The sequence below is a fragment of the Aquarana catesbeiana genome, linkage group LG03, assembly GCF_042186555.1.
Source record: "Aquarana catesbeiana isolate 2022-GZ linkage group LG03, ASM4218655v1, whole genome shotgun sequence".
NCBI classification, from domain to species: domain Eukaryota; kingdom Metazoa; phylum Chordata; class Amphibia; order Anura; family Ranidae; genus Aquarana; species Aquarana catesbeiana.
The window spans coordinates 310,425,730-310,447,104 of NC_133326.1; the positions used below are offsets into that span (position 1 = coordinate 310,425,730).

At 44.6% G+C, this 21,375-nt stretch overlaps 1 protein-coding gene across 3 annotated transcripts in view; it reads right to left on the reverse strand.

Annotated features, from left to right (window-relative positions):
* Positions 1 to 21,375, reverse strand: part of CFAP54 (cilia and flagella associated protein 54) — a 545,361-nt gene that overhangs the window by 299,848 nt on the left and 224,138 nt on the right. For all 3 annotated transcript variants that reach the window (XM_073620268.1, XM_073620266.1, XM_073620265.1), the window contains exon 30: positions 17,263 to 17,352. In XM_073620268.1, the coding sequence (XP_073476369.1) occupies positions 17,263 to 17,352 (90 nt within the window). The remainder of the gene's footprint in view (positions 1 to 17,262; positions 17,353 to 21,375) is intronic.

Here is a 21,375-nt window from a genome sequence, read left to right on the forward strand (position 1 = left end):
AGAGGCTATACATAAATCTTGGACACAAGCATGGGAGAAGGCGACTTTGGATGAGGAGGTCTTTAGAGAAGTAAAGAGGATGGTTTGTGCAGTATTTTGAGATGAGATCAATTATGAAAATGAGGGCAGAGTTGTGGATGGCCATTGTCTTGTCCAGAAGAAAAATGTTCTCCCTAGGATCAGGTTTCTTGCAGATTGTCTCAGTTTGACTGTATTCTTTTTACCCTCTATCCTCATAATCCCTCCAGGCCTGCTGCAAAGCATCCCCACAACATGATGCTACCACCCACATTTTATGGTGGGGATGGCGTGTTTATGATGATGCAGAGTGTATAGCTAATGCCAAACATGAGAGTTAGCGCTAATTGGCCAATAAGCTATTGGTGTTAGAACTCTCTTCCAGAAAACTTCAGAGTCTCCAAAGTGCCTTCTGAGAAACTGTAGACAAGATCTCAGATGGGTTTTATGTAACAGTTCTTTCTGCCATTCTTTTATAAAGATGCAACTGTTTTTGTATGTATAGCGTATCCAGTCCCACCACTGAGGCCTGTAAATTATTTAGGGTTGTCATAGGCCTCTTGGTGACCTTCCTCACTTGTCTCCTACTTGCACAGTCACTCACTTTTGGTGGATGGTCTGTTCTTGGCAGATCTACAGTTGAACCATACCCCCCTCAATGTCATTGACCTAATAAGGCCATGTGGTCATAACAGCTCAATGATATCATGATCCTCCCTGCCCCTTTGTGTATATGCAGCTGCAACGCAGGGAATGATTGGTTGATTGGCCCAGCAATAATAGCTTGCTTCTGGTTTCGGACCGAATCCAAGCTCAGCTTTGCGTTTTTTAATCACTGATTTCAGTATTCATTTTAGTGACTTTGAAACGTGTTCTTTTGAGTCACCTTTATTGTGCTTCAATGTGCTTTAAAATTACTTTTCATGGTGTTGCTTGGCATTCTCTTCTGTCTTCATCATGTGGGTTACGCTACAGTACTGACTCACCAGAAATTGGATCCTCCAGATACACATTTATTTAAATATAGTTAGCTTAATGGAGGTGATCTAGATGTGGATGTAGGCGGTAGCATCATGTTTTGGAGTGCTTTTCTGCAGCAGGCCCTGGAAGACTTGTGAAGGTAGAGGGTTAATTAAATAAGCAAAACTGATACAATCTAAAAGAAACTAGGGGAGAGAATTAGGCTTTTAGACAAATAGTTAAATGAAACTGATCTTTAGTTAACTAATTATGTCATTTGGAAAATGTAATTTGGCTGCAGTAGTTAAAGTTTAGTTATAATTTAGGTAAGTCGTGCCTGGGGGTCCCCTTGGTCTGCCTGTAAAGTGGCGCATCTGTGCAATGTGTAGAACAGTGCCGCAGCAACATTTAATTTCTAAAGGAAAAAATTTAAAATGTAAAATATAAAATTTAAATTTAAACTTGCTTGCGGCTGTAATGTATTGTCGGCTCCTGGCAATATAGATGAAAAATCAAGAAAAAAAGGACCCTTCGGGTCTGGTATGGATTTTAAGGGGAACTCCACGCCATTTAAAAAAAAAAAAAAAAAACAGCGTGGGGTCCCCCACAAAATCCCTACCAGGCCCTTTGGGTCTGGCATAGATTTTAAGGGGAACTCCAGGACAAAATAAAAATTGGCCCCAAAATCCATACCAGACCCTTATCCGAGCAAGCTGCCTGGCAGGCCATTGGTTGTTGGTTGGGTGGAGGGCTTATCGGAATCTGGAAGTCCCCTTTAACAAGGGGGCCCCCAGATCCCAGCCCCCCTATGTGAATGGGTATCGGGTACATCGTACCCCTACCTTTTCACCAAAAAAAAGCAGTGAAATGTCTCCCGCCATCTTCTCCTGGTGCTGTCTCTCCCCTCTCCCCATTGTACCCCTACCCATTCACCAAATAAAGTGTCAAAAAGTAAAAACCACAATAGACAGTTTTTGACAATTCCTTTATTAACCACTTGCCGACCAGTCACCGCAGTTTTACTGCAGCAGAATTGCACGGCTGGGCGAAACAATGTTACCTTACGTCGCTTCGCCTTTTGGCCACTAGGGGCACGCCGCCGGAAATGCGCGTCGGCAGTGTGTGCCGATGCGAGTGCCAGGTGGGCGCGATGACCGCCGGGCACCTGCGTGCGTTTGCTCGCGACAGAGCGAGAACCGGGATTTGTGTGTGTAAACACACAAATCCCGGTTCTTTCAGGGGAGTAGAAACAGATCGTGTGTTCATACTAAGTATGAACACCGATCTCTCTCTCCTCTTAGATAGTCCCATTCCCCTACAGTTAGAACACACCTAGGGAATACAGTTAACCCCTTGATCTCCCCCTAGTGTTAACCCCTTCCCTGCCAGTGACATTTACAAAGTAATCAGTGCATTTTTATAGCACTGATCGCTGTATAATTGCCAAAAATGTGTCAAAAGTGTCCAATTTGTCTGCCGCAATATCGCAGTCCTGATAAAAATCGCAGATCGCCGCCATTACTAGTAAAAAAAATAATAATAAAAATGCCATAAATCTATCCCCTATTTTGTTGACGCTATAACTTTTGCACAAACCAATCAATATATGCTTACTGCGATTTTTTTTTACTAAAAATATGTAGAAGAATAAGTATCGGCCTAAACTGAGGAAAAATTAATTTTTTTGATAAAAAATGTGGGATATTATTGCAAAAAATAAAAGATATTGGGGGTTAGTTACGAAAAGGCAAATCCACGTAGCACTATAAGTGCAAAGTGCACTTAAAATTGCACTGAAAGTGCACTTGGAAGTGCAGTCGCTGTAAATCTGAGGGGTAGATCTGAAATGAGGGGAAGCTCTGCTGATTTTATCATCCAATCATGTGCAAGCTAAAATGCTGTTTTTTATTTTTCTTGCATGTCCCCCTCGGATCTACAGCGACTTCACTTCCAAGTGCACTTTCAGTGCAATTTCAAGTGCACTTTGCACTTGTAGTTTGCACTTGCAGTGCAAAGTGTATTTGTCTTTAGTAAATAACCCCCATTGTGTTTTTTTTTTTCAAAATTGTCGCTCTTCTTTTGTTTATAGCGCAAAAAATAAAAACGGCAGAGGCGATCAAATACCATCAAAAGAAAGCTCTATTTGTGGGAAAAAAAGATTGTCAATTTTGTTTGGGTACAACGTCGCACGATTGCGCAATTGTCAGTTAAAGTGACGCAGTGCTGTATCATAAAAAATTGCCTGGTCATTGAGCAGCCAAATCTTCCAGCACTGAAGTGGTTAACAAAGAAAAAAAGAAAAAAAAAGTGTCCCATGATGTACATCCATCGTCAATCATAGTTACATATAGTAGGTGAGGTTGAAAAAAGACACAAGTCCATCAAGTCCAACCTATGTGTGTGATTATGTGTCAGTATTACATTACATATCCCTGTATATTGCGGTCATTCAGGTGATTATCTAATAGTTTCTTGAAGCTATCAATGCTCCCCGCTGAGACCACCGCCTGTGGAAGGGAATTCCACATCCTTGCCGCTCTTACAGTAAAGAACCCTCTACGTAGTTTAAGGTTAAACCTCTTTTCTTCTAATTGTAATGAGTGGCCACGAGTCTTATTAAACTCTCTTCTGCGAAAAAGTTTTATCCCTATTGTGGGGTCACCAGTACAGTATTTGTAAATTGAAATCATATCCCCTCTCAAGCGTCTCTTCTCCAGAGAGAATAAGTTCAGTGCTCGCAACCTTTCCTCATAACTAAGATCCTCCAGACCCTTTATTAGCTTTGTTGCCCTTCTTTGTACTCGCTCCATTTCCAGTACGTCCCTCCTGAGGACTGGTGCCCAGAACTGGACAGCATACTCCAGGTGCGGGCGGACCAGAGTCTTGTAGAGCGGGAGAATTATCGTTTTATCCCTGCAGTTGATCCCCCTTTTAATGCATGCCAATATTCTGTTTGCTTTATTAGCAGCAGCTTGGCATTGCATGCCATTGCTGAGCCTATCATCCACTAGGACCCCCAAGTCCTTTTCCATCCTAGATTCCCCCAGAGGTTCTCCCCCCAGTGTATAGATTGCATTCATATTTTTGCCACCCAAATGCATTATTTTACATTTTTCTACATTGAACCTCATTTGCCATGTAGTCGCCCACCCCATTAATTTGTTCAGGTCTTTTTGCAAGATTTCCACATCCTGCGGAGAAGTTATTGCCCTGCTTAGCTTAGTATCGTCTGCAAATACAGAGATTGAACTGTTTATCCCATCCTCCAGGTCGTTTATGAACAAATTAAATAGGATTGGTCCCAGTACAGAACCCTGGGGAACCCCACTACCCACCCCTGACCATTCTGAGTACTCCCCATTTATCACCACCCTCTGAACACGCCCTTGTAGCCAGTTTTCAATCCATGTACTCACCCTATGGTCCATGCCAACGCACCTTATTTTGTACAGTAAACGTTTATGGGGAACTGTGTCAAATGCTTTTGCAAAATCCAGATACACCACGTCTACGGGCCTTCCTTTATCTAGATGGCAACTCACCTCCTCATAGAAGGTTAATAGATTGGTTTGGCAAGAACGATTCTTCATGAATCCATGCTGATTACTGCTAATGATATCATTCTTATTACTAAAATCTTGTATATAGTCCCTTATCATCCCCTCCAAGAGTTTACATACTATTGATGTTAGGCTAACTGGTCTGTAATTCCCAGGGATGTTTTTTGGGCCCTTTTTAAATATTGGTGCTACATTGGCTTTTCTCCAATCAGCTGGTACCATTCCAGTCAATAGACTGTCTGTAAAAATTAGGAACAACGGTCTGGCAATCACCTGACTGAGTTCCCTAAGTACCCTCGGATGCAAGCCATCTGGTCCCGGTGATTTATTAATGTTAAGTTTCTCAAGTCTAATTTTAATTCCGTCCTCTGTTAACCATGTAGGTGCTTCCTGTGTTGTGTCATGAGGATAAACACTGCAGTTTTGGTTACTGAAGCCCCCCGATTCACTTGTGAAGACTGAGGAGAAGAATAAATTCAATACCTTTGCCATCTCCCCATCCTTTGTAACCAGATGTCCTTCCTCATTCTTTATGGGGCCAATATGGTCTGTCCTCCCTTTTTTACTGTTTACATACTTAAAGAATTTCTTGGGATTTTTTTTGCTCTCCTCCGCTATGTGTCTTTCATGTTCCATCTTAGCCATCCTAATTGCACCCTTACATTTCTTATTGCATTCTTTATAAATTCTGAATGCTGTGGATGATCCCTCAACCTTGTATTTTTTGAAGGCCTTCTCCTTTGCTTTTATATGCATTTTTACATTGGAGTTAAGCCATCCAGGATGTTTGTTCGCTCTTTTAAATTTATTACCCAATGGGATACATTGGCTAATGCCCTTATTTAATATGCTCTTAAAGCAAACCCATCTCTCCTCCGTATTCTTTGTTCCTAATATTTTATCCCAATTTATGCCTTTTAGCAAGGTTTGTAGTTTAGGGAAGTTGGCTCTTTTGAAATTCAGTGTCTTTGTGTTCCCTTCATGTCTCCTATTTGTGTGATTTATACTGAAACTAATTGACCTGTGATCGCTGTTACCTAAATTGCCCCGTATTTCCACATCTGTTATCAGGTCTGTATTGTTGGTAATCAGTAGATCTATTAATGTTTTATTTCTAGTTGGTGCGTCTACCATCTGACCCATAAAATTGTCCTGCAAGACACTAAGGAACTGGCGAGCCTTAAATGAATGCGCGGTTCCCTCCGCCCAGTCTATGTCTGGATAATTAAAATCCCCCATTATGATAACACTTCCCATTGCTGCTAATCCAATTTGTGATAGGAGATCCGTCTCCACTTCCTCCCTCAGGTTAGGGGGCCTATAGCATACTCCCAGTATTATTTTCCCCTTAGCTTCATCCCTTTGGAGCTCTGCCCATAAAGATTCCACCTCCTCCCTAGCCCCCTCAGTGATGTCATCTCTCACATTCACTTGTACATTATTCTTGATATATAGGCATACCCCTCCCCCTTTTTTACCCTCTCTATCCTTGCGGTATAGGGTATACCCTTGAATGTTTGCCAGCCAATCATGAGAGCTGTTGAACCAGGTCTCTGAAATTCCCACAAAATCCAAATCCTCCTTGTACAACAGTATCTCTAGTTCACCCATCTTGTCCGCCAGGCTCCTGGCATTGGTGAACATGCCACATAGTTTAGACCGGTCGCATATTGTCCTCGTATTGGGTGTTTCAAGATTGCAACTTGGACTTGCTACTATACTCACCTTGTGTTTTTGTGCTTTGGTTAACCTACCACTAATGCCCCCAATACTACCCTCTGGAATATCTTCCGCGCTGGCTATCACTGTCTCTGGACCCTCCCCCCCATCGCCTAGTTTAAAAACCCCTCTAACTTTTTGGCCATCTTCATTCCCAGCAGATCTGCACCCTCCTCATTTAGGTGCAGTCCGTCCCTTCTATAGTACCGGTTACCGACTGAGAAGTCGGCCCAGTCCTCCAGGAACCCAAACCCCTCCTTACTACACCAGCTCTTCAGCCACTTGTTTACTTCCCTAATCTCCCTCTGCCTCTCTGGTGTGGCTCGATGTACCAGTAGTATTCCTGAGAACACTACCTTGGAGGTCCTTTACCTCAATTTAGCTCCTAAGTCCCTAAAATCGTTCTTTAGGACACTCCATCTGCCTCTGACTTTGTCATTGGTGCCAACGTGCACCATGACAGCCGGGTCTTCCCCAGCCCCTCCCAGTAATCTGTCCACAAGATCCGTGATGTGCCGAACCCGAGCGCCCGGTAGACAACATACTGTTCGGCGCTTCAGGTCTTGGTTACAGATTGCCCTCTCTGTCCTTCTAAGAATTGAGTCCCCTACCACCAGAATCTGTCTTTCCTTTCCCTTTGCTGCCCCCCCACTCTCACTGGAGGAGTTCTTCCCCCGGCAGCTAGGAGAGTCCCTCATCTCCAGCAGTGCTGGTCCCTGACTGGTTACAGTCGACAATCGACGGATCTGAAAAATAACAAATAACAAAACGAAAAAACTCCGCCTCCATTGGAGGCCTCCCGGCGACTGCTGTCTTTTGGCTATGACAGTTGTTATATAGGCAAGGGCGGGGCCACCCGCTGACGTAATTGGATGACCCCGCCCCGTCTGACGTCACATGATGTCAGAAGGGGGCGGGTCACTTGATTACATCACTGGGTGGCCCCGCCCTTGCCTATATAACCGTTGTCACAGCCAAAAGACAGCAATCGCTGGGAGGCCTCCCAATCGAGGCGGAAGCTTTTTTTTTTTCTATTTTTCGGGGTTCATCAGGCGGCGTAATTGAAGATCGATGGACATCAAGGGACACTTTTTTGTTCTTTTTTAATAAAGGAATTGTCAAAAACTGTCTATTGTGGTTTCTACTTTTTGACACTTTTTTGGGTGAATGGGTAGGGGTATAATGTACCTGATACCGATTCACATGGAGGGGGGGGCGGGATCTGTGGGCCCCTTTGTTAAAGGGGGCTTCCAGATTCCGATAAGCCCCACATGCGCAGACCCCGACATTCAATGGCCATGGTTGTCAGGAAGAGGCCCTTGTCCCCATCAACAAGGTGCAAGGTATTGAGGGCAAGTGCCCTGGTATGGTTCAGGAGGGGGGGTGCTCGCTCATCCCCCTTTCTTGGCCTGCCAGGCTGCTTGCTCGGATAAGGGTGTCAGGAAGGGCATGCCAGCACTCAAGATGGCTGCCGAAGAAGACGACCTGTTACCTCTGCCTGTCAGGAAGGGCATGCCAGCACCCAAAATGGCTGCCGAAAAAGATGACCTGTTACCTCTGCCCCTGTCAGAATTCCATTGGTGCACACACACCCTGTGACAGCTTTTTGACACCCAAACAGGCTACTTAAACTCAGTCAGTTTCCAGACTCAGTGCTGTCTGCTCTACAGCGTTCCCTGTGTATTCTGCAATTATCTACCTGACTTCTGTTCCTGTTGTGACCCGGCTTGCTTCCTGACGTTCCTGTTTCCTGCCTGCATCCGACCCCGGCTTGTCCTCTACATTGCATCTGCCTGCTCCTTCTGCCATTTCGCTGCCAGTCTGCTGATGACCCAGCCTGTAATCTGAATCCGCTTCCGCTTCAGCCCCTGTTCCTGACGTGCCCGTTTGTGTATGACCCGGCCTGCCTGTACCTGCCTTCTCTTCAGCCTCGAGGGTGCCACCATCCCTTCTGCTGCACCTGCACTTCTGCCTGTGCGGACCGGTTGTCTACTCACTCCAGCTACCTGCCTACCACTGCTCTGGGATTCCTACAGACACCTCTACAGCCCGGCCGAGTGCTCCGATCCAGCTCCAGGTTCAGTGATCCCGCCAGGCACTCGTGCGACTCTGCATCTTGGTGCTTCCTGTCAGATCTATCAGGGGCTCCAAGTCAGAGTTGTAAGAGAGGCCGTCCTCTGCATATCAGGCTCCATCACCAGGTACGTGACAGTAGCAGACAGCCATGTCTGAGCCTGTGCAAGGACCCTCTCCTATGGAGGAACTCTGCCAACACCTAGCCGGATTAACACAAGCTGTAAAGGACTTACAACAGGGTTATACCCAGCTGGAAGCCAAATACAGACCTTGTCTGCCTCTGCTGCTCAAGCACCTTCTACTTCTGGGATGCCAGCAGCTCCTGCAGTCATTATGCTACCACCTGAACCCAGAGTCCCAACTCCTGAAAAGTTCCACGGAGAACGCAACGAGTTCAGAGCCTTCCGCAATGCATGCAAACTCTATTTTTCGCTACAACCACGAACCTTCTCCCTGGAAGCCACCAAGGTCGGGTTTGTCATTTCCTTGCTTCAGGGGGAACCACAGGCCTGGGCTCACCGACTCCTTGAACAAAAGGCCACATCTCTGATGGACTTGGCCTCCTTTTTTGGAGCCATGGCTCAGTTATATGAAGACCCCTAGCAAGCCGCTACTGCGGAAGCCGCCCTTCACACGCTTCAGCAGGGTCACAGGGCCGTGGAGGACTATGTTTCAGAATTCAGGCGCTGGAGTTCCGACACTAACTGGAACGATGCTGCCCTGCGTTACCAGTTCCGCATGGGCCTTTCTGATAATCTCAAGGACAAGCTAGCACGAACAGGTGTCCCCTCCACCTTGGAGACACTTATAAATTTGTCAATCCAGATTGACCGTCGCTTAAGGGAACGTAGGTCGGAACGAGCCACCGACCAGTCCCGTCCAGTATGGATGCTTCCACGAGTGTCTGGTTCTTTCAGTCCCGCTTCACCTGCTCCTGCCGCATCCGCTTCAGACGCACCTGAACCCATGAAGCTTGGTCTCCTCCGTCCTTCTCTGACTACAGAAGAACGCCAGCGCAGACGCCAGCTAAATCTTTGCCTGTACTGTGGAGGATCAGGACATTATGTGAGGTCTTGTCCGGTCAAGATCCGCAAGTGCCTCTCAGTTACATCCGCTTCTCCTCCATCTCTACCCAATCACTCTGCTCATCTTGCTCTTTCCATTTTGTTACAGCTCCCAGGAGGAACTATCCAGACCCCCGCTATAATTGACTCTGGAGCTTGCAGCTGTTTCATAGATTTAGCTTTTGCTGCCAAACATCAAATTCCTCTACTACCCAAGGCTCAGAGACTTTCTGTACATCTGGCAGACGGATCCACCATTAAATCTGGATTGGTTACTCATGAAACCATCCCATTATCTACCACTATTGCCGAGAACCATCAAGAGCTTCTACGCCTAGATGCAATCGCTTCCCCTCTGTTCCCAATCATTCTGGGTATGCCTTGGTTAAAAGCTCACAACCCTTACATTAACTGGGTTACAGAAGAAATCAAGTTTCTTTCCCCCTATTGCCTTCAGCATTGTTGGCAAGAGAATCATCAGGACCAATCTCCCCTGCTGTGCATCGATTTGGAGTCCGAAGCCCGCCAAGTCGTTCCAGTAGCATATCACGACTTTCTGGATGTTTTCAGCAAAAAAGGGGCAGAAACGCTTCCTCCTCATAGGGCTTATGACTGTCCAATTGAGCTCCTTCCTGGGGTTGAAGTTCCTTTTGGCAGGATCTTTCCTCTATCTGAATCTGAACTTATTGCTTTGAAAGACTACATTGATGACAACCTTAAAAAGGGGTTTATTCCCCCCTCCACATCTCCTGCCGGTGCGGGGATCTTCTTTGTAGAAAAAAAGGACCACTCATTACGGCCCTGTGTGGAATACCGTGAACTTAATAAGGTCACTGTAAAAAAACGTTACCCTCTTCCACTTGTGCCTGAATTATTCCAGCGACTCGGTACGGCCACCATTTTCACAAAATTGGATCTTCGGGGTGCTTATAATCTGGTTCGCATACGAGAGGGGGATGAATGGAAGACGGCGTTCCGCACACGGTTTGGGCATTTTGAATACCTTGTGATGTCCTTTGGACTTTGCAATGCCCCAGCTACCTTTCAGCACTTCATCAACGATGTCTTCCGAGATTTCCTGGATCTATTTGTTGTTGTTTATCTTGATGATATACTAATCTTCTCTCCCTCTCTAGATCACCACCGTAGTCACGTCAAGAATGTATTGAGTCGCCTTCGACAACACAGACTTTATGCAAAACCAGAGAAATGTGTATTTGAACGCCAAAGCATCCAATTCTTGGGTTTAATCATTTCCACCGAAGGCATCCAGATGGATCCCCAGAAGGTTACAGCCATCCTGGATTGGCCTGCTCCCAGTGATAAGAAGGGTGTCCAACGTTTCGTGGGGTTTGCAAATTTTTATTGAAAATTCATCAGAAATTTTTCTGCAATCATATCCCCCATTACAAGTTTAACCAAACAAGGTACAAGATTCTCTTGGTCTCTGGAAGCTCAGAAAGCTTTTGACACCCCAAAAAGACTTTTCACATCTGCATCTGTCCTGAAACACCCTGACCCAGCCTTGCCCTACGTCTTGGAAGTAGACGCCTCAGAAACAGCGGTAGGAGCAATATTGTCTCAGAGGCGGGGAGCTAAGGCTCTACTGCATCCAGTTGCTTTTTTTTCCCGCAAGCTGTCAAATGCCGAAAGGAACTACGACGTCGGGGACCGTGAACTTTTGGCCATCAAAGCCGCCCTGGAGGAATGGAGGTACCTTCTAGAGGGGGCCGCACACCCAATCTTAATCTATACCGATTATAAGAACCTCGAGTATTTAAGAACAGCAAAAGATTGAAACCCCGACAAGCCAGGTGGGCACTATTCTTTTCTAGATTCACTTTTCACTTAACATTCAGGCCTGGATCCAAGAATGCAAAACCCGATGCGTTATCACGCATGTTCAGCAAACCTGAAGAAATCTCATCTCCGGATACCATTCTATCCCCTGGGAACTTCCTGTTACTTCAAGGAGAGTTAATAAAACAAATTAAACAAACTCTAGTAAGGAACCCTTCACCAGCCGGGGTCTCTCTACTGGCAAAGGATGGGCTACTTTGGCATGAAGACAAGGTCTTTGTGCCGGAAGACCTCCGAATGGCCATCCTGGTGCGATGCCATGATCATGTGCTGGCAGGTCATTTTGGCATTGGCAAGACAACTGAATTAGTACAACGGACATTATGGTGGCCTGGGGTGGAAAAAGATTGTAGGAAATATGTGGAATCTTGCACCACTTGCATCCGCAATAAAACCAGCAGATCCAGAGCCTGGGGTCTGCTAAAACCCTTACCTGTCCCCAGTAGACCTTGGAAGATGATCTCAATAGATTTTATTGTAGAACTTCCCCCATCCGAGGGCCACAACACCATTTTTGTAGTTGTCGATAGACTATCTAAGATGGCACACTTCCTGCCCATGAAGGGCACACCATCTGCTCGAGAAACAGCTCAAACCTTTGTCAAGGAGATCGTAAGGCTTCACGGGATTCCGGCCAATATTGTGTCCGACCGTGGGGTGCAGTTTACATCCAGATTCTGGAGAGCCTTATGTGATGCACTCGGGATTGAACTTTCATTTTCTTCTGCATATCACCCACAAACGAATGGGCAGACAGAGAGGACTAATCAAACCCTCGAACAGTACCTGAGATGTTTCTCCTCATTTTCTCAAGACGATTGGGCTTCTCTGCTTCCCCTGGCCGAGTTTTCTTATAACAATTCAGTACACTCTGCTACAAAGCAATCTCCATTTTTTGCAAACTACGGTTTCCACCCTTCTTTTTTGTCTAATACAATTCCAGATTCCCCTGTACCAGCTGTTTCCGAAACTATAAATTTCTTCAACGCCAATAACAAACTGCTACAGGAAACAATGGCCAAGACACAGGCATACAATAAGGAAGTTTTTGACAGAAAAAGAAGGGGAGAATTGATCTTGAACCCTGGTGACCAAGTGTGGCTAGCAACTACTAATTTGAAACTGGCCTGTCCCTCGAAGAAACTAGGCCCTTAATTTATAGGACCATTTCCGGTGAAGAGATGGATCAATGAGGTTGCGTATGAATTAGAGTTGCCTGAGTCATTTAGAATCCACCCTGTGTTCCACATAACCTTGTTGAAACCTGCCATTCCTGACCCATTCCCAGGACGAAGTTCTGGCCCGCCTGAACCTGTAATTATTGACGGGGAGGAAGAGTTTGAGGTGGAAACAATCTTAGACTGCAGGAAGAGAAGAAATCAGATCCAGTTCCTGATAAAATGGAAAGGGTATGGGCCAGAGGACAACTCCTGGGAACCTGAAGGTAATATCCATGCCCAAAATTTGGTTCAAGCTTTTAAGAACTCCCATCCTGACAAGTGGGCCAAGTTGGGCATCCGGAGGCTGCCCTTTGGGGGGGGGCATGCCAGCACCCAAGATGGCTGCCGAAGAAGACGACCTGTTACCTCTGCCTGTCAGGAAGGGCATGCCAGCACCCAAAATGGCTGCCGAAGAAGATGACCTGTTACCTCTGCCCCTGTCAGAATTCCATTGGTGCACACACACCCTGTGACAGCTTTTTGACACCCAAACAGGCTACTTAAACTCAGTCAGTTTCCAGACTCAGTGCTGTCTGCTCTACAGCGTTCCCTGTGTATCCTGCAATTATCTACCTGACTTCTGTTCCTGTTGTGACCCGGCTTGCTTCCTGACGTTCCTGTTTCCTGCCTGCATCCGACCCCGGCTTGTCCTCTACTCTGCATCTGCCTGCTCCTTCTGCCACTTCGCTGCCAGTCTGCTGATGACCCGGCCTGTAATCTGATTCCACTTCCGCTTCAGCCCCTGTTCCTGACGTGCCCGTTTGTGTATGACCCGGCCTGCCTGTACCTGCCTTCTCTTCAGCCTCGAGGGTGCCACCATCCCTTCTGCTGCACCTGCACTTCTGCCTGTGGGGACCGGTTGTCTACTCACTCCAGCTACCTGCCTACCACTGTTCTGGGATTCCTACAGACACCTCTACAGCCCGGCCGAGTGCTCCGATCCAGCTCCAGGTTCAGTGATCCCGCCAGGCACTCGTGCGACTCTGCATTTTGGTGCTTCCTGTCAGCTCTATCAGGGGCTCCAAGTCAGAGTTGTAAGAGAGGCCGTCCTCTGCATATTAGGCTCCATCACCAGGTACGTGACAAAGGGTCTGGTATGGATTTTGGGGGGGACCCCAACGTAATTTTTTTTAAATTTTGGAGTGGAGTTCCCCTTAAAATGAATACCAGACCCAAAGGGCCTGGTATGGATTGGGGGGGGGGATGTCGTTTTTTTTTCTTAATTTTGTCATAGGGTTCCCATTAACCACTTCAATGCACTGTATTATATACTCTATATATACTAGACTGCCTGGACTGTATATATATAGTCTACACTGAATGCACTGTATATATATATTCTACACTGATTGCAATTTAAATATATACTAAACTGCCTTCACGCCACTAACTAACCTGCCTAATCTAGCTCAAGTTCACACTACATATGGCCGCCGTGTAAGCAGCTTTATATAGTGAGGGGCGTGGACTTAGCCCCATGAGGCATGATTGGCCAGAGGCACCCTGCCTTTGGCCAATCATGGCTCTCCCAGCAGTTTGCGCTGTGATTGGCAGGTCAGGTGCATGCTTTGGCCAATCAGCAGCCATCAATGCACTGGGATCTCGCAGATCTATGTCTGAGTAGCCAGGACTGCTGGAGGTGGTCATACACGAGATAATTATTGGCAAAAAAGCAGATTATCAGAATGTGTATTGGTATGTTTAACCGCTAAGCCACCGCCCACCGTCATATGACGGCTGGACGAGGCTTCTATTGTTCTGGGAGGACGTCATATGACGTCCTCGCCTTCCGAGCCACTAGGGGGCGCGCGCGCGCTGCCGGCGGCGCGCGCGCGCGCCCGCTGCGTCGCTCGGGACCCGGTGCGCGTGCCCGGCGGCCGCGATGTCCGCCGGGCACCCGCGATTGCCGGGTAACAGAGCAGGAGCGTGGATCTGTGCATGTAAACACAGATCCACGTCCTGTCAGAGAGGAGAGGAGACCGATGGCGTGTCCCTTGTACATAGGGACAGCGATCGGTCACCTCCCCCAGTCAGTCCCCTCCCCCCACAGTTAGAATCACCTCCTTAGGTAATACATTAACCCCTCGAGCGCCCCCTAGTGTTAACCCCTTCCCTGCCAGTCACATTTACACAGTAATCAATGCAATTTTATAGCATTGATCGCTGTATAAATGTGAATGGTCCCAAAAATGTGTCAAAAGTGTCCGATATGTCCGCCGCAATATCGCAGTCACAATAAAAATTGCAGATCGCCGCCATTACTAGTAAAAAATAAATAAATAATAAAAATGCTATAAATCTATCCCCTATTTTGTAGACGCTATAACTTTTGCGCAAACCAATCAATATACGCTTAGCGCAATTTTTTTTTACCAAAAATATGTAGAAGAATACGTATCGGCCTAAACTGAGGAAAAAATTTGTTAAAAAAAAAAAAAAAATTGGATATTTATTATAGCAAAAAGTAAAAAATATTGTGTTTTTTCAAAATTGTCCCTCTTCTTTTGTTTATAGCGCAATAAATAAAAACCGCAGAGGTGATCAAATACCACCAAAAGAAAGCTCTATTTGTGGGGAAAAAATGATAAAAATTTCATTAGGGTACAGTGTAACATGACCGCGCAATTGTCATTCAAAGTGCGACAGCTATGAAAACTGAAAAATGGCTTGGGCAGGAAGGGGGTGAAAGTGCCCTGTATTGAGGTGGTTAAGCTTGACTAACATGAAACCGTGATGGTTTATAGAATGCTAATGTTAAACTGCATGTGTGGAGCTCAACCTATATATATATATATAAAAAAAAAAAAGAATATTTCATCAGCAAAATACCTACAATATTAGTGTTCAGGTTACTGATAAATATCATTAGACTGAAATGACAATGGCATCAATCTAAAGTTGGTGAAGCAAAGCTACGCCAATATCAGACTTGATAGCTACACAAAACCTAGGGAAGAGTGACATCTTTTGGCCATTGAACATCACTAGAAGCCTTGTTTTCCTCCCAAGATATTTAAAAGAATTTGCCACATTAATTTTAATGTGGACCATAGCTTCAGATTTAACTTTAAAGAGACAGATTGAATACCCCCAGAAAAGTAGATCACGTTCATCCCATCACATATAAGGGGAATTCAGGGAGCACCAATGTATCTAAACAGTAGCAGTACAAGATGCTGTCTGCAAAACAGAGCCTGGGAGTTCTTGTCATGGTAAAACAATATTGTTTTGGTGAGTATATCTTTGAAAAAGGCAAAACTGTTTAGTGCCTAGTTGAGTATTTTTGGAAACCTTGCAAAGCATTAGTTAGAACATCTTATAATACCACTTAAAAAAATATTCATTATAACATCTTTGCAATCATCCCAATTTCTTTCTTAGTTTCTTTTTACGTTAAAGCAAGCTTTGCAAAATTAACCTAAAAGTGGTATATGTATTAGTATACAAACCAGAAAGGGACACCTATCATGACCTAAAGCTAGGAAAGTTCCAATTAAATTCCAGTTGAATTAACACGGGTAATACATTTAAATGCAGAATACAAAACGTGTTCTTTTAAGCAACATATATTATTATTATTATATTATATATTGGTGTGAAACTGCCTATTTTCTTGCAATTAATGTATTTTGCCTTAGTTGTAAAAAGAATAAAAATGTATGAAGACAGATCTCATGTTAATGAGCCCTAAAGGTGCACAGAAGCAGAAAAGGATGGTTTGTGAATTGTAAAGTAATATAAAAATGACGGAATATAATATACACATACAAGCATATATGTCATGTTATGCATGTCCCACAATGGGCTAACAGACAGAAAGTTCAAGAAAGAGCTCCAATAGCCATTTTGAGGTAAGTGAAATGCTTCAAATCTAAATAGGTGAATTGTCGAATGTTGGTAGCTCTTGTGCTGCATCTTTCTGTTAGTCCCATCCAAGATCACTAAGCAGTGGGGGTAATGGCTGTAAATGGAGTGCAAGTACATATTGGAGCAGGACGAGCTAGAGAGAGACAGAGAGTTCAGTGGAAGGCTGCACCTTATCACCTTTGGTTGCTCTCCTGAAGGGGCCTACAAACACCTTATCTCCTGATAGATACAGCATGGGTGAGGTTTCTGTGAGAATGAGAAGGCTCATAACACTGTTTTAATGGCAGGATCAACCAACATTTTTTTTATGCTCGCAAAAAATGTAATTTGCCTGGGAAAAAAATGACTCTAATGAAGGCACCACATTTAAAGTGGAATTCCAGGCACCACCTAACTAAACTTAAAAATGCTCCCACCCCTCTCCTAACACCTATTCTGACAAATCTGTTCAAAAAATCTCTCTATACTTACCTATATTCAGGCCATTCTGGTCCAGCCAAGTGATCCTGTGTTAGCAAGCGTGGCTTCAGGGGAGATGAAGGAGCGCCAACAATGAATAGGCCATAGTAAGCTTTTTGGGTGATGTCACCACTCCCATGCTTTACTAGCCATTGTCAAGCACTCTCTGCTCTCCCCTGCAGCAGTGCTGGCTGGCACAAGGGAAATAGCATACAGATCTGTCTTACATAGGTTATTCAGAATAGGTGTTAGAAAAGGGGAGGGAAATTTGTTAAGATTACTTAGGTGGTGCCTGAAATTCCACGTTAAATACTGGTAAGTTTCAATTTATTACATTTTAGTTCTTGAATTTAGATATACGTCAGTATTTACACTCATTTCAGTTGTATATTATTTTTTCACTAAAAACAATTGCTAGGAAACATACGTTTTTTCAAGTCTGGTTCATGAAATACATACTTTCTTTAAAAGCTGCATTTGGAGCCCAACATGTTACTACTGAATGAAGAAGTATAGGATCCTCTTGTCCAGTGAGCTCTGTTCCAGTTACTGTAAAACAAAGGATAATAATAAAGTACTATAGTAATACATATTTAAATTTACTGACTTTATTTTACTAATAAAGAAAGTCACTCTGAGACTGAGCAATATTACATTTTAAAGCTTCTCTGCAATTTCACTGCTTACAATTCTGTTCCAACATGTGCGCTCAGCAAGTGGTAAATTTACGTTTTGCTGTTTCAGCTTGTTCTTTCCAGTGGCAAGAATCTCTTAATTGTTTTTTCTTTTTTTAAAGGAGAGCATCAGAGTGAGAAACAACATTATGGTGAAGTTATATATTTTATCAATGTAATTACTTATCTCTACTTTTTTTTTCTTTAAGCAAACCACATGGATCAGTAAATGTAATTTGTGAAATTCCTAATACAGGAATAGACAAAATAAGCTGAATATACAGCATGTTATTAATCAGTACATATTAAACATATGTGCAAAACTAGGCAAAACCATGTTTAAAATATTTTCACAGAAGTGTTATGACAGGACAGAGCTTTTTCTGATGAAAAGGTATGGGGGGTTATTTACAAAAGGCAAATCCACTTTGCACTACAAGTGCAAACTACAAGTGCAAAGTGCACTTGAAAGTGCACTTAGAAGTGCAGTCGCTGTAGATCCGAGATGGACATGCAAGGAAAATAAAAAACAGCATTTTAGCTTGCACATGATTAGATGATAAAATCAGCAGAGCTTCCTCTCATTTCAGATCTACCCCTCAGATTTACTGCACTTCCAAGTGAACTTTCAGTGCAATTTCAAGTGCACTTTGCACTTGTAGTTTGCAGTTGTAGTGCAACGTGGATTTGCCTTCATAAATAACCCCCACTGTGTCTTAAGTTGGCCATAGACAGTTCGAATCTTGGCCGGTTCAATAGGAACTGGCCAAGATTCAAACGATGTATGGGCAGGCTGAATGTACCCAAGTTGATTGATTGATCGATCAATCTGGGTACAACCAGCCTGTTGGATTTTACATGTTATTATTGCTAGCCACTAGCAATAATTGCTGTGATTTCCCGGTAGGGATGGCAACCCCCCCACCCCCCCCACCCCCCCCCGCCGGGTGAACTCAATGGCTCTACGGGAATCAAGCTATTTTCCTTCCTGCAAAAGACGGTTGCAGGAAAGAAAATCGCTCCATGTATGGCCAGCTTTAGATTTGGCTTCATCTTTTTATTGTGTCTGTGAGGATTAGAAGATAAGAGACATCTGAATGAATAAGCATTACACATTTAAATGCAATGGCCTGGAAAGCTCAACTCAGGGAGGATAAGATATAAAAGAAGTCAAAAGATGCAAAGGGGTAGCCAAGAGCACTTTGTGGTACTGCCGGGATGTCTATTTATTGCTGGACAACATTCTGCAGATAGCAATGCACTGCTGTTTCACAGCTCTAAGATTTGAATGCCAGCCTTTCTGAATGGAGTTTGGAGCTCCCTGTCGCTTTGTGTGTTTGTTCTTGGTGCTTTAGTTTCCTATAATAACATAAAAGTATACTGGTAACCTAACTGATAGCTATACTGGTTGTAGAGTGTTTATCTGTGTGCTTCTATAAAGCCTCATACATGATGAGAAAACTGGATGAAAAATTCCCCTTTCGACGTTATCGTACAATAATCTAGTTGTTCGTACACAGCTGTTGTCCGAAATTTTCAGAAAGGACAATCAAAGATTTTTTTCTCATACGATACCAGATCGTACGATTTTCATTTAATCAGTACAGTCTTCATCAGAAAATACAAATACATTACAGCACTCCTGATTTTTTTTTTTTGTACAAAAATTTTCCTACTTAGTAACCTATTCACATTCCATATGGAGACTAGCATGCAAAAAAAATGGACGATCATTCGTCCGATAATCTCATCATGTGTACTAGGCTTAGTGTGGTAATGGAAACACTAAAGTCGGATACACACTACAGGTTTTTTTGCGCAACCCCAGGGGTTGCACGAAAAAAAACCTGATGGCTCTGGTCAGGAGCCGCTGTACTAACCATGCGAGGTTAGTCTAGCGATCTCCCCCGCTAAGATTTTGTGTTCTGACAGGGGGGAGTCCCAGCCAGAACACCCCGATCAGCGCTCTCTGCCATTGGCTGAGAGTGCTGATCGGGAGCCGGTCAGCTGCTGGTTTTCCAGCATGCACGTCCAACATACACACGGGCAGAATGTCGGCCGGTATTTTTTTACCGGCAAATGTCCCCTGACATTCTGCCTGTGTGTACGGGGGATTGAGTGAATATATCGATTTTAACTGCAATTTGAACTGGTTTAGGCCAGTCTACAGTAAACTTGCAGACCAGCAGTTACAGGGTCACCTGCCATCTGGGAACTTGGCTCCCACCTTTTTTTCACTGCTGACTAGAACTCAGCAGTAAACTGGACTTACTGGGAATTTCACATTTATTTACTAAGAGAGGGCACTGACTATTGTGAGCTAGGATTTTAGGTCATATCTGCCCTAATAAGGAGGTACTATATGTCCTTTTTACAAGGTACCAACCAGTAAATAAAAGTGGACTTTCCTCAGGGTCCTGTACATTGCTGAGGTCATTGAGAGGTTGGTAGTGCATACCCATAATTGAACTGTAAATGTTCTGAAGGGTTGATCGTATATATCCACCTGGCAAAAAGGATGAGCCTTTGCTTGGCCAAGTCTCTAGCACAGCAGATTTTCTGATAGTAGGAGACCTAAGACTAAAATGTTGCCTCAGAGTCCTCCTAATCTTGTGATGTAAGTTGTGGAAACAGGTTCCAAGAGTTGTCTCTGATATGCGAGTATTTTCAAGAATTTGTAGTTAGTAAGGCTGTAAATGTGTATAGTTTTATGTTTCTTTTTTAAACTGCTGCTTGTTAAGTTTGTGATGTTGCAGTATAGATACAGTAGGTGCTTTTCTATATTGGAAAAAAATGTATGACATTTTTTAAATTAGACAAGCAAACTTGATTTCTATATTGGATAAAATGTATGACATTTTTTAAATCAGGTAAGGAAGTGTTTACAAGGTATTTTCTTACCTGCTAGACTCGAGAACATTCAAATAAAAAAATGAATAGTAATGAAGGAACAGAAAAACTGACCATAAATTATTACATGTAGACACTCAAACACCTTTGGGTATTTTAAGAAATAAAGATAAACAGTTTTGATGGCATACTCCTTTTTTCCAAGTACATAGTGGGGTTTATTTACTAAGGCTGGGTTCACACTGGTGCGACACGACAGCCGTCCTACTTTGGATCCGACTTTGCCCTGCGACATGAAGCCGGCATGTGTCCGACTTTCAATGAACGGGGATCCGACTTGGATCCCCGCCAATGCCGGCACTGTGTTTGGTATGAATCTTTAGGGGGGAACTCCGCGCCAAATTTTAAATAAAAAACCGGCATGGGTTCCCCCTCCAGAGGCATACCAGGCCCTTGGGTCTGGTATGGACCTTGAGGGGAACCCCCTACGCCGAAAAAACGGCGTGGGGGGGTCGCCCCCAATCCATACCAGACCCTTATCCGAGCACGCAGCCCGGCCGGACAGGAATGGGGGTGGGGACGAGCGAGCGCCCCCCCCCCTCCTGAACCGTACCAGGCCGCATGCCCTCAACATGGGGGGTGGTGCCTTGGGGGAGGGGGGCGCGCTGCGGCCCCCCCACCCCAAAGCACCTTGTCCCCATGTTGATGAGGACAAGGGCCTCTTCCCGACAACCCTGGCCGTTGGTTGTCGGGGTCTGCGGGCGGGGGGCTTATCGGAATCCGGGAGCCCCCTTTAATAAGGGAGCCCCCAGATCCCGGCCCCCCACCCTATGTGAATGAGTATGGGGTACAGCGTACCCCTACCCATTCACCTAGGAAAAAAGTGTCAATTTAAAAAAAAACACTACACAGATTTTTAAAGCATTTTATTAGACAGCTCCGGGGGTCTTCTTCCGACTTCGGGGGTCTCTCCGGTTCTTCTCCACGCTCTCCGGATCTTCTGCCGGGCTCCTCCGCTCTCTTCTGCTCTTTTGCCGCTCTTTTGCTA